This window comes from Alternaria hordeiaustralica, assembly GCF_023758085.1.
Source record: "Alternaria hordeiaustralica strain BMP 2776 chromosome Unknown scaffold_6, whole genome shotgun sequence".
Lineage (NCBI taxonomy): Eukaryota > Fungi > Ascomycota > Dothideomycetes > Pleosporales > Pleosporaceae > Alternaria > Alternaria hordeiaustralica.
Genome location: NW_026056778.1, coordinates 176,739 through 189,337, shown reverse-complemented (window position 1 = coordinate 189,337; position 12,599 = coordinate 176,739). Strand labels below are relative to the sequence as shown.

General features: G+C 52.1%; 5 protein-coding genes across 5 annotated transcripts; 2 read left to right on the top strand and 3 right to left on the bottom strand.

The window, feature by feature from the left end:
• Positions 1 to 1,756: 1,756 nt before the first annotated feature.
• Positions 1,757 to 3,520, bottom strand: J4E84_003952 (uncharacterized protein; the record flags this gene model as incomplete). The annotated part of the gene is made up of 1 exon (XM_049386561.1): positions 1,757 to 3,520. The coding sequence occupies one exon, from the start codon at positions 3,518 to 3,520 to the stop codon at positions 1,757 to 1,759; it is 1,764 nt and encodes a 587-aa protein (XP_049245331.1).
• A 792-nt stretch (positions 3,521 to 4,312) lies between these two features.
• J4E84_003951 (uncharacterized protein) lies at positions 4,313 to 5,278 on the top strand (the record flags this gene model as incomplete). Its single annotated transcript, XM_049386560.1, has 1 exon — positions 4,313 to 5,278. The coding sequence occupies one exon, from the start codon at positions 4,313 to 4,315 to the stop codon at positions 5,276 to 5,278; it is 966 nt and encodes a 321-aa protein (XP_049245330.1).
• A 122-nt stretch (positions 5,279 to 5,400) lies between these two features.
• J4E84_003950 (uncharacterized protein) lies at positions 5,401 to 6,845 on the bottom strand (the record flags this gene model as incomplete). The annotated part of the gene is made up of 8 exons (XM_049386559.1): positions 5,401 to 5,868; positions 5,916 to 6,301; positions 6,349 to 6,364; positions 6,414 to 6,435; positions 6,498 to 6,511; positions 6,570 to 6,602; positions 6,656 to 6,725; positions 6,778 to 6,845. The coding sequence occupies 8 exons, from the start codon at positions 6,843 to 6,845 to the stop codon at positions 5,401 to 5,403; spliced, it is 1,077 nt and encodes a 358-aa protein (XP_049245329.1).
• Positions 6,846 to 9,543: 2,698 nt separating this feature from the next.
• Positions 9,544 to 10,906, top strand: J4E84_003949 (uncharacterized protein; the record flags this gene model as incomplete). The annotated part of the gene is made up of 3 exons (XM_049386558.1): positions 9,544 to 10,134; positions 10,211 to 10,559; positions 10,620 to 10,906. 3 exons carry the CDS (start codon positions 9,544 to 9,546, stop codon positions 10,904 to 10,906), a joined length of 1,227 nt encoding a protein of 408 aa, XP_049245328.1.
• Positions 10,907 to 11,145: 239 nt separating this feature from the next.
• Positions 11,146 to 12,412, bottom strand: J4E84_003948 (uncharacterized protein; the record flags this gene model as incomplete). Its single annotated transcript, XM_049386557.1, has 3 exons — positions 11,146 to 11,468; positions 11,530 to 12,373; positions 12,407 to 12,412. The coding sequence occupies 3 exons, from the start codon at positions 12,410 to 12,412 to the stop codon at positions 11,146 to 11,148; spliced, it is 1,173 nt and encodes a 390-aa protein (XP_049245327.1).
• Between the last annotated feature and the right edge of the window lie 187 nt (positions 12,413 to 12,599).

The window sequence follows — 12,599 nt, the reverse complement described above, 5'->3', positions numbered from 1 at the left end:
CATTCATCACATCTTACTCTGCTGTGACTTGCATTCCCGTCTTCTTGAAGCTTCACTAACTTTGTCTAAACCCATCGTCCTCCACCACCCTGCAGATCACAAGATGCCCGACCAACGCGCTCTACCACCCCTCGTCCTCTTACCCATCGTACTCGCCCTCTCCTTGTTCGAAATCGCGTACGCGGCCAGCCTTGCTGCTTACGCTACTCACTACATCGCCGTGCGCATGCTGCTCTATACGCAGGATTATCTACATCCGGGTCAGCTAGACAGTGTAGGTGGTGTGTCACGGTTCACGAATGTGGATAGGGGTCTGATAGCGTTTTGGTTGCCTGTTGTAATAGTATTAGTCTTCAGGGTGTTTGCGATATGGGAGAGGCAATTAGAATGAGACAGCAGGAGCAAGATCAGTTGGGATTGGAAAAGTGTTGGGGATGACGCCGTTTGGTGAGGCGGTTATTGGTTACTTGACATTGCCGCCGAATGAGTCTGATAAAAGATGAGTGTTACCGAGCTAGCATGCGTATCGGCTGTGAGATTCCCAAGTCTAGCTTGTCTACCGTTGAGGAATAACCTAGAACGATGTACACGAGTAAGTAGCACGGGCCTACACAATACATCGCAAGTACATGGGGGTCAGGCAGACGGCGACGATCGGCTGATAGAAACTTGTGTATAGTGTGAGCTAGCGAACAACTCTGATATGAAATGTCAACCAAGTTCCGTGTGTCCATCAAACACTCTAGAATGCTTTCGTTCTCTCGTCTGTGAGGAGGCAATCTGTAGACGTGGCTTACGAACGCAGCAATCTAGCCCAGCGCATCTCACTTCGAACGAGTATATATCAGAGCATCAAGTAACCTGGACAATGCGATTCATCGTGTACTTCCCCGAAGCTCATACAACACCATCCAACATGCGATCAACATACTTCCTCATCGAGCAATCCGAGCTCCACAGATTCATTCGTGAACTGGATGCTTTGCATGCTTGGGCAAGGATTATGGCAGGCCTCAGCACATCCGTCACGGCGCAAGCCCCGCTGGGAATGCCCGCAGCCCGACCAGAACCGCGCTATTATGCACACGAACATCCAAGATGGCCCGATCCGTTTGCCGCCTCGGCTTGGAATACACCTTCCGAGGATGAGTACTACACAGCTCCACCAGCTCCAAGGCCCCAGCATTTCCAGCACCATCAGAATCTCAATCAGCCTTTCGGTGGAATGGGCCAAGGGTATGGTGGTTTCGAATATAGGGAGCGGGGGCATATGGGATATGAGTTTCGTCCACCCTCACCTGGTTTAGGAAGGCGAGGTGCAAGTTCGACGGGTATGTGTCGGGATCAATCGAGGGGTGAGGCGCGTGCAAGAGCCGCATGGTCAGTGCCGATGCAGAGTGGACCACATCGCACACCGGTGATTACTCGAGCGCCAAACAATCCACACACACCGCAAAGAGGTGCAATATTTGTCAGACGACCTCGCCGGACGAGGCCGCAAAGAAATGCGGAGAATGCGGAGGTCATGGGTGATGGAACTGAGGAAGAGGAAGATGAAGATGAAGAATATGTTGAAGAAGAGCACCAAGGGGTTGACCATGAAGGTGAAGCTCCGGGTGGTGATTTTGTTCCGCAGTCATAAGTGTGAGGATCGCGCTTGTGGAGTGATTCTGTAGTGATGCGGCATCTATATTATCAGCTAGTGCAAGATGTTCGTTGAGCAGGTCACGTACAGATACTGCAAGACTTTGTCCTTCTACACGATGTGGAAAGTGCGAAGATTAGATGCAGTATTTTCCCTATTAGATTTGACGAGTTCAGGTATCCAGCAGTCGCCGACGACCGTCATAGCCGGATGCTGAGATGACCCCATGTCCCCATACATCTGCTCGAGATTCTTCTCAGCATCGACCGGACGTAGTGCCATCATGGAGTCGCATCCTGGCATGTTGACAAGGTAGTCGCCGATCTGTATCGTGTCTGGTCCTATTCCGAACAGCCCAGCACTTGTGAAAAAGCACGAGCGGCCCTCCTTTGTGTGGGCGAGGCCTATCCTGTTTGCTTCGGATAACAGGCGTAAAATGGGTTTCCTTTTCCTATTCCATTTTTCGTATGAATTCCAACGACGGAGTATGTTTTCCCAACGAGATCGCAGCTGTGCTTTGTAAGGAGAGGGATGCGGATCCGCAACATCGTCTTCCATGGGTATCACACGCAGAGCACAATACAAGATCATTGCATCCATCGATTTCTGCTCTGGCGTACCGATGGCGTGATGTTGGACGAAGTAATTACCCCATCGGTACAGGGTCCTCTCTTCTGTCTCATGTTCGGGTCCTGGCGGATCTACGACACTATCGACGACGCCACCAAAGGTCGCCTGTATCGTGAGCAGGCTATTTTCAACGGTAGCCAATGACACCCCTACTGGCAGAGTTGAGCATTCGTACTTGAGAGATGACTGGAAAGGCCTGTATCGCATGGGTAACCTCCAATCCGGGACCCATGAAGCAGCGAGTCCACCGAAGGACCCAGCGCAGCTCATGATGGCCATTGGAAATCGGATCACTTCGATCTTGCTCAACCGATCATAAAGCTCATTGACTGAGACTTGGTAGTCGACTACAATTGATGTCGAACTGAGACTTCGTAGTGCATAGATTCTGTCGCGATCATCTGCACATCTGGTAGTAGAGAACCGTGTCAAAAGTGTCGTCATATTTTCGGCTCCAGCTACGATACGATCCGTTTGGGCACCAGTAGTATTTTCATCGCACTGAGACAGCTCGTCAGACTTGGTATCTCGTACTGCAGTGAGATTGCTCAAGCGATGCAAGATTGCCGTAAAATGTGGTGTCACTGCTTCGTAGGAAACGTTCTGTTCCAGATGTTCGACAAAGACACGGAACTGCTGCCACTGCATTGTGCCACTACCCGAAATGATGTAGGCTTCGCGGGCATGCATGATCTCTTGGACTACCCAGCGCCTCGTAAACCATCCGGTCTCAAAGAACTGCATGAAGCGAGCTTCCCCATCGCGCGTGTATTCTATCTTTCGTTCAAAGCTGCGCTGTAGCGCTTGCAAATCGCACCCGGGCTCTCCAGTCCAGATCAGCACACTCGTAGCACATGCGTAGAGTTTTCCCATCATGGTAACCTGCTTTCCTTTCTCCTCGTCGTCCGCTTGGTTGATGCATATAGCGTCAATCCACAGGGTTCGGACAGTACATCCTGGGGTAATACCGTCCCTCAGGTACCTCAGGATCTGGGTAACATTGTGACGGACACGCAAGCGAGAGTTCGCCCCAACAAAGACGTACGCCGAATCTTCATCTGAGCCCCAAGCATACGATAAAGCTTCGTAGCCGACTGGGTCTTGCGTCCTGGAGGCATCATACGCCCGTTCGACGATGTCCACGCGTATGGGATCTTCGAAGTGCGCCGCGGGGTACAACTGTATGAAACGTGTGTTGTCATCGTCTGCGAGTGGTCCGTACTGGTAATCCTGAATAACCGTCATGTCGCAGGCTTTGCGTCGTTGTCGAGGCAATGCTGTCGCGATTGCTGAAGAGAATCAGGCTGGCCTGAGACTTTCGTCCCCTGGTGGAGGGGCTGTGCAAGACACACATGATTGGCGAACGCCTGCAGCGAACGCCTGCAGCTGAGCTGCTGTCTTTAGGCGGCCACACTTAAGCGGCGTGGCACTCGTTCGCGCAAGACTCCAGCGAAATGACAGAGACGGAACGAGCATTGCGTAACATTTGACCTGGTTGGGGTAAACTCGCATGACGAGAAGTCGGGAGGACGTCCGTCACCCCTTCTTTTGACGCGTCTTCCATGCGCGGACATCGTTGACCGCGGATGTGGAGATGGGCGCCCGGGCGCTACCCACACGCGCTAACCGAATCTGTAAATGACATCACCACACACTTCGGTGCTCGCGCTTTAACGCCTATCCAGCTCGGACGGATCATGTCAGCGATCGGACTTCGGTGCACACTTAGCTTGCCCTATATGGATCTGGGGGCCTGAAACCAGCTCCATCAGTGTTGCCAGTCGACATTGTGTGTATTGGCTCATCGAGCTACACTGGTTGCAGCATGGGAGCACCTTCTTGTCTATGCATGGGCGGAGTTAGAAGGTTACGACCGAATACCGACCGTATGCCTCTCAACATCGATTCTTCCTAATGTACCTCAAGACGTGTATAAAAGGAAGTCAGTCCCGAGTGTTGAAGTGACAATTGGGCAAGCCTCTGTTTTCTTCACTCTACCAATAACCACAGAACCCCTTCGTTCGCACACGTAGCAACATGGCGTTGCTATCCAAACTTAAAAAAATCGCCATAGTCGGTGCCAACGGCAACGTCGGTTCATACATTACCTCAGCCCTCCTTGCGAAGAACCATTTCAACGTCACAGCCGTCACGCGTATGGAGTCCAAAGCCACCTTCCCATCCGGCGTCAACGTCGCACGCATCGACTACGACAGTCCAGACACCATAGTCAAAGCTCTGACCGGACAAGATGCACTAGTCATCACAATGAGTGTCTTCGGTGGTAATGCGCAGGAGAAGCTCATTCGTGGAGCAGCCCAAGCTGGAGTACCATGGATTCTACCAAACGAGTTCGGCATGTACAACACGGAAGAGATCCAAAACGAAACCATCGGGCCTGGCAAGACGATCGCTCGCAACCTCATCGAGTCGCTCGGGGTTTCTTCTTGGATAGGCGTAACCTCCGGCTTCTGGTATGAGTACTCTCTCAGCGGCGCTTACTTCGGCATCGATATCCCGAAACGAGAGCTTGTGTACTTTGACGATGGGAAGCAGCGACTGAACACTGCCACATGGCCCCAGACTGGGCTTGCTGTGGCGAACTTGCTATCCCTGCCAGTATCGGCATCTGATGACAACGGGCCGACACTGGAGCAGTACCGCAACCGCATGACCTTCGTATCGTCTTTCGCCCTCAACCAGCGCGAGATGTTCGAGGCGGTACAGAAGGTTACTGGCACCACGGAGAAAGACTGGAAGATTACGTCGGAGCCGTTGAAGCAGCGCTTGGCCACCGCCAGGGAGAAGATGATGATGGGTGATCGCATGTCTTTTGCGACAGCTTTGTACACGAGGTACTTCATCGATGAGGCAGGTTTGTTCGAAAGGGACCACAAGCTAAACAATGATGAGTTGGGACTTCCAAAGGAGGACCTCATTGAGGCTACGAAGCGGGCTGTGGATCTGGCGAATACCGACTTCCACAAGAAGATGTACTCATAAGTAGTTATAGATTTAGGAGCGCCACGCTAATACACTTCCGAACCTCGCCTATACCGTTTAGAGATATGTCGTTTGTGAGGCCTTGAGGTTCTCCATCTATTTTCTTACTACCACGATTCGCATCAGTCAAACACTATAGCAGCTTTGACAACCTCTTGTTTCCTCACCGCGTCCAGGCACTCCTCCCATTGCTCGATTCGATACGTCTTGTTCGCAATGCCACCCAACTTCAATCTCCCAGCATTCACATACTCCAAGACATGCGGTATATGGCTCATGCTGCAGAAGCTAGCCAGAATCGTGATCTCATTTTCCCAGATCCGGAAGGGCGACCATGCAATCTTCACACTTTCGTCGTAGACACCGTAAACCACCAGCTTACCGCCTTTACGCACGTACTCGATGGACCTTTCCAGAACTGTTGGTGCGCCTGTGGCTTCCACGACAATATCGAAACCGTAGGGATTGTCGGTCGAGAGCGCAGCCATGTCATCTCCGGGGTTATCGTCGGATATTGTGATGTAGGAATCGGCGATGTTGAGTACGCGCGCGAGATCGAGTTTCGGGCCGCCTTTTGAAGCGATGGTCAACTAGGTCGCGTTAGCAGTTACGCTTAACTTTTGGACGTGCTGCATACATGAGCAGCGCCATTCATCTTGATCAATTGAGCTAACAGCATGCCGGTCGGTCCGCACCCAAAAAGCAGTACTCTGCTTCCGACTTCCATCTGCATTCTCTCAATACCATGCGCTGCGCATGCGGCGGGTTCGAGCAAGACGGCCTCTAGATCCGGAAGGTTTCCAATAGGGAAAACCATACGGGCTGGGTATCTGCAGTACTCTGCGAAACCACCCGGAACATTACCGCCATATCCGATAACATTCTCACAGAGTTGCGTCTTTCTGCGCGTGCAGTAGAAACAGTTCAGACATGGCTGTAAGGCGTCGGCTGCTACGCGGTCACCAACCGCGACGTTATGAACGTCCCTGCCGATAGCAGCGACGGTGCCTGCTGCTTCGTGGCCTGGGGAGGTGAGTGAGGTGTGTGGAGAAGTGAACGATCGCTCGTACCGGGTATCAAAGGATACTTCAAGAAAGTCAGCTTTGTTCAATACATGATTTCTTGATGATCTCACCTTTGCCAGAAACTCGCCTTTGCTGCAGATGTGAACATGCCGAGTCAGTGCATGCGTCGCAAGCTTTTCGCATCCGAAGCTTACTGGTAATGCAAATCCTTCAAGGTGGTCAGTATGATGTATACCCCAAAGACTTTCTCCAATTCTTCTACTTACTGTTCCGCATACACCGCAGGCTGAGATCTTGACCTTTCGTGTGTTAATGCAGCAAATACCGCGGGGTGATGAATAGTGTGTCGTACAAGAACATCATCATCACCGATTGTTGGAACATCGATGGTCTCGACTGCGAATTTCTCGGGGCCAGAGTATCTTGATTATCTTAGCAATGAGACATCGTATGTCACGCGCCGAGCATGCCTACTGTAATGCTTTCATCTTGGCAGGCACGTCGAAGCGTTGACGCTTGCTCGGTTCCGCATGGCCGTTCATGATGGGGATTTGTAAGAAGATGGGTTCTGGTCAACTGTCTGAAAGAACATCGTAACTTATTGCTGCTTATAACCAAGTTCAATTGCTCGTTGAGATAGTCTCGACGCGAGCGCTGGCTAGACGCGTGTGTGTACACGGTAATGCGGGGTTCGGCAAACCTTCCCCAGAAGTACGCACCACGGACTACTGCATCGGGAAAAGTTAAGAACGACTACACTTTATGCGTGCCCGGGCATCCGACTGTGATCGTGAGAATCGCATCTTTATCTGATTCATGTTGCCATGGTAATTACGAGTTGGCAAAAGTCAATAGTTGAAGGCGACGGTACTACGAACCAAGCCCCATGCCAACTCTCCCACCGTCGTGTCTACTGGCTTGTGGGGCTGGAGCAGTGCGCTCGCAAGAGGCTCATGAATGATTTGGATGCAGTCACAATTAGGAAGCAGGAAAGCTGGTTTTCATCAGAGCGCAGTCTCATTCAATGGAAAAGAACGCGAGCATACCTAGGTACCTTCCACATCTTCATGATGGCGCGCGGACGCTAAGTTCGCTTAGTGACAGTCGTGATCTTTCGCTGCCAGCATGTTTGTTTGTTCATCAAACAGCCGGTGGAGTGAACACTCAAGCACCGGAGAGAAAGGGATTAGTACTCATCCAAAGCAAATGCAATGGTATCTTGATTGGAGGCGCAGATGGCCGGACTCGACATCCCCACTGCACTGGAAGACCGCTGTGAAAACACACCGAAATCGAGAGACCTACCGGCCTTGCGAAGTAATGCTGACTTGGCATGGGGCTTCTGGAATCGATTACCGCACAATACTCCAACCACAGCTTTCTGGGGTCTGAGTGCCGACAGTGAGCAGATATTGGGCATTCTGAACCTCGCCATCACGACCTATAGGCCGCCACCGTGGCACACGAAAGTGGACAGTATCCAGGAATGGCCAGGAACTGACTTCGACATCACCTCTGTCGAAGCCGTCGCTATCTTAGGTATGTCCAGTGTGTTCGGCATGAAAGCTATTGCCACACCCCTGTTATTGATGGGGAAAGCTGTAGGGATATAGCGCTGACAGACTGTACTGCAGGTTCTCCGAGCGGTGTAGCAGTCGGATTCTTCCTTGCTCAGCACAAACAGCAACGAGGAGGTGACAAGATGATCTCCAAGATCACAGTCTTCAAAGCGCGGCAACCCTTTACAGATGACGACTATCCGACCATGATCTTTTGGGTGAGAGATGCACCCAATCTTTATGGAGAGGTCGGTGGCGCGCGGCTGGCGGACGTCTCGAATGTGGGTGCAATCGGCGTTATTGAAGGATTGGAGGAGAAGAAGGTACTGAGAAGGGGCGTGGATGGACGGAGTGTGCTTAGAGAGCATGTGATTCGTGTAGGACTGTAAATGTAAGCGGTGTCATAGCAGAAGTCCAACAGCGCAGAGACGCGGATCGGAGATGAAGCGGCGAAAGGGTCGACGAAGGGTGGGGTAGGCTGTAGTTAAAGGCTGTTCGAATGCACATGTGCGTGATAAATAGGTGCAGAATGGAACATATCTCGAAAGGATACCGTGCACATAAAGCATCTGCTGATGAGTGTATGGAAGCCGTTGACAGTGTTAACGCGTGCTGCCTTAACCGCTCGGCTTACCTGCCCCGACATCTCCCGCTGACTAATATGTCATTCCGCCTCAGGCTAGACCAAACGACGCGTCGACGCGTTTAGCTTCACCATCCACACCCAAAATAACGGATATGGAATGCGCCGCTCCCTACATTATTCAAAGGCTGCTTCTGTCTCAATTCCAGCTACATTGGTATGCTCCAACGCTACGAGCTTCCATCATTGCTAAACTGCATCAATCCAGGCGCGTCTGTCAACATCGTGCACCATCTCACCAGAAGGGAGCTCAACACCTGTCCACAATCTCTCTGTCAGCATGTTGAGTAGAATTGATCGCTCACTTTCGCAATGGATCACGGATCGAACGTCGCGTCTCCATTGTTGATGTAGTGCAATCCAGCTTATGCAGGTAATGATGGCACACAGCTTTTGTCGCATCTACAACGAACGCCCGCGCAACAATACCGTAAAGAAATACTGATCATTTTCGACGAATTTTTTCGATTCGCATGGTCGGAAAAACAGAGCTCTAAGAGATATGGTTCAGCGGACAAAGATGAGATAACCACAGCTGATGGAACGAAGGCCAGGAAAGGCTTGCAACTATGACATCTCGGCTTCATGCTATTGACATCACCCAGACTGTTCTCTGACTCACGGCGACGGGCAGCATGACTGCACGCGTGGGAGAAGAGGTGGAAACACCCGTCGTGGGTTTCTAGGTTCCGAAAGTCGAGGGCCCAAGGCCAGTGTCATTGCTGAGCAGGTAACGCCTTCACTGTATCTCAGTGGCGGTGATATTTTGTACTGTTGAGTGAAACGGAATGACAGTAAAGTCGCTTGCAACTAACCCTTTTTCGCAGTACGCTTGGAACGCAGTGTGGGTCGGGCCCCCAGCTCTACACCTTCGACTGCTCGTGCACCTTAGGCAAAGATTATATCCAGGCTGCTCACCCTCCACCTCCCCACCTCCCGCCGGAACTACTTGTTCTTCTGCTCCCCCGCTTTCGCGTTCCCGTCCGTCGCTCAGCCTCAACTAGTCACACACTACCGCGCTCTTCCATTTCCGCCGCGATGAAGGCACTCAATTTCTTGTCATGGACGGGATTAGTCGCTTTGGTCGCAAGTGAGCGTCTTAGCCCGCCACGTGGGCCTCTCTTAAACATCTCAGCCCTTCACGGTTCCAGGAGGAACACCATTCCAATCGACTTTGCTGGCTACAACCCTGCGGACCCCGGCTTCGTCGTCCATACCTCGGCAATCAGCGATGAAGAGTATGAAAAGGCGGTATGTCGAGGCCAGAAACTCTTCCTCGCGATGACCAGAGACGGCAATCAAGGCACACGTTACATCGACCCCCTCAACAGCCCTTGGGACGGCAGCCTCGAGGCAGAGGGATTGAAATGGGCTTGGGATATGTGGGAAGACGAGGACTCTTGGTGCGCCTTCGGTCACCAAGGGATGACGACCGCTTTCAAAGGTCTCAGCATCAGCGATAAGTCGCTCGACGACGGAGGAGACAATCAGTGTTTCAGCGCCTTCCACTACAACAGTCCGGCCGTTCTCTTTGATCCAAAAGATCCCTTCTACCTGGATGACCCCGATGGTCGGATGTTGCCAATCGACAAACAATACTATCTTGATCCATCGGGCAAGAGGCAGCGGGTAAGTTGGGTTTGCGCATCAGCCTGCTAAGCCGAATAGCATAGCAAATCACAGGGGTGACTGACACAGAGCCTAGTGCACAGCTTCCACGTACACGTTCGGCGTCAATCCCAAGGCGGGCGTACTCTTCTTTGTCTCGCGCAGTAGCCCCTTCGAAACCGCAAAGATGCTCTGGAAATACACCCCAAAGACCTCTGAGCTACCCGAGCTGCGCGCCAGTTCTGACTTCGCATGGGGCCTCTGGAATAAGCTACGCGGAAAGGATAACCTTGGTGACATCCGCAAGATTTTCAGCCTGTACATCAACAACAAAGAGACGCAAGCTATCATCGATAAAGCGATCGCTAAACAGGAAGTCAAAGAGCTGAAGAAGTGGCCGGGAACGGAGATTGATCCAAAGTCGGAAGAAGGACTAGCGATTATCGGTGAGTGTCTCCCATCAACATCTCGTTCTACCTTCAGTTACTAACAAGATCGCTCAACAGGTTCCGCGAACGGTCGAGCCGCAGGTTATTTCCTTGCGCAACACAAGCGCCAGTTGGGCAAGGACAAGTACATCTCCAAGATCAACGTCTTCCTGACCGATAAGGAAGACCCGCTGAGAAACATTCTCTTTTACGTCGACGATGTGCCTTCGCCGCCGCCGGAGATGGCGGAGCCTGAAGATAAGGACAAGGGCAAGGATAAGGGCACTGGATTGGTGGAGTCGGACCTTGTTGATGGGGATGGTACAAGTCTTGTAAGACGACATGTGCTCTTTGCAGGTCGCTAAGACTAGGTACGTAGAAACCGGCCTTCAATGCTGCGCCTCAAGTAGATGGTTTTGTGTACATGAAGGAAACATTTGGATGGTTAGATAACATCGGTTCGGTTCGAGAGCATGCGATCACTAGCACAAAGCGAGCCCTATTGAAAGCACTCAATGTACGCCTAAATTCCAGAAGCGATGATGCGTACAAGAAAACATTATCGAGATTTTGCCTTCTCCAATTTAACTATCCCTCCGCCTCTCTATAACGACTTTGCAAACACTTTATGACTCCTCACAATGCTCTTCCCGTCTTCAGACCGCGCTACCACTCGATCCTCGTCCTCTTCGATAGCAACAGGCTCATTCAGCGCAACATCTCGCATCTGAATCTCCTGCGGAGGAGGTGGCGGCGGATACGGCGCCGGCTTAACAACGAAGCACATATACGGCAGCGCTGGTACCCCCATGAAGGGACTTCCCGGTGCGCCCTGGAAGACATGTATAGCCGACACGTATCTGTTGTGGCCAAACTGGGGTTTATGTTGTCCGAGCAGGTAGCCTGCCGCGATGCCGTTGGGTGATCCTAGAAGTCATACATCAGCACTGTGTAACATTCTGCAAGCAAGAGGCCGTGTGGAACATACCCAACAAAGCCCAGTATTCCGTAGCCATTCCAGCTTCGAACACCTCTCCCGGCCAGGGTCGTACCTCTCGGCCTTCCAGAGCGCGCGCGATGATGGCGCGTGTCTCTTCGTTGGTGATCCGGTGGGAGAAGATGTAGTTGATGTTGGCGAGATTGCCGGGGCTCATCCTCTCCCATAGTCCCCAGGCGATGTCTGAACTCGAAGCTAGGGCGGGCAGCTGGTCTTTTGGAGCTTGGGCGATGTTCCATAATTGTTTGGCCGCAGATTGGGCTGACCGGCGGTTGATCATGTGGATGACGCCGTCTTGCGCGTTGATGCCGATGGTGTGGAATGCGCCTGTGATCCTGTAGCTTCTACTGTTGACGACGTACTGCTGTTGGTTTCTGGCTGGCAGCTGGCCGTTTGGCAACCGCTGAACGGCGGCACTGTCTCTGTGGACGTAGGAGAAACATTTGTTCGGTCCGCCATCCGGGGCACTCCTCGCGCTGATTCCAAGAGCCTTCAGTGCGGTTTCGAACATCGGCTTCATGGTGAAGTCGCATTCGTCTTTGATATCTCTGTTTTCGCTGTTGTCTAGGTAGCCCCACAGCGCAAGCTCGTTGACAAGTGTCCCAGTCCATGGACTGTTCAGTGGAGTACCGAATTGCTGCGCTTCTTGTGGATTGAGGGTGTCCATTAGCTGGAGCTTCTGGCCGCGGCAACCGGCAGTCACCCATAGGAAGTCGTTTGCTGGCGCGATGGGTGCTCTTTTGAGTAGGCTATGACCGTCTTCAGTGACCAGGCTGGAGAGATCGAGTGACGTCTCGTTGACGGAGGGCGTTAGAGCCTCACCCGCGACGAGGCTCTGAAACGCGGCGAGACATGAAAGTAGGTGGACTTTCATGTTGCAGATCAGTGTGAGGTAGTGGGCGCGGTGAGAGAGTACATGAGAGATGTAAGCGGGTCTATGGAGTAAAGGGCGTTAGTTCTAGTGACACGACGCGTACGGACCCGGAATGACGCGAGTGACACTCGGAGTGTTTGCAGTATGAGTGAAAGATCATCAAACGTAAGCAGCAAGAGTCAGAAGC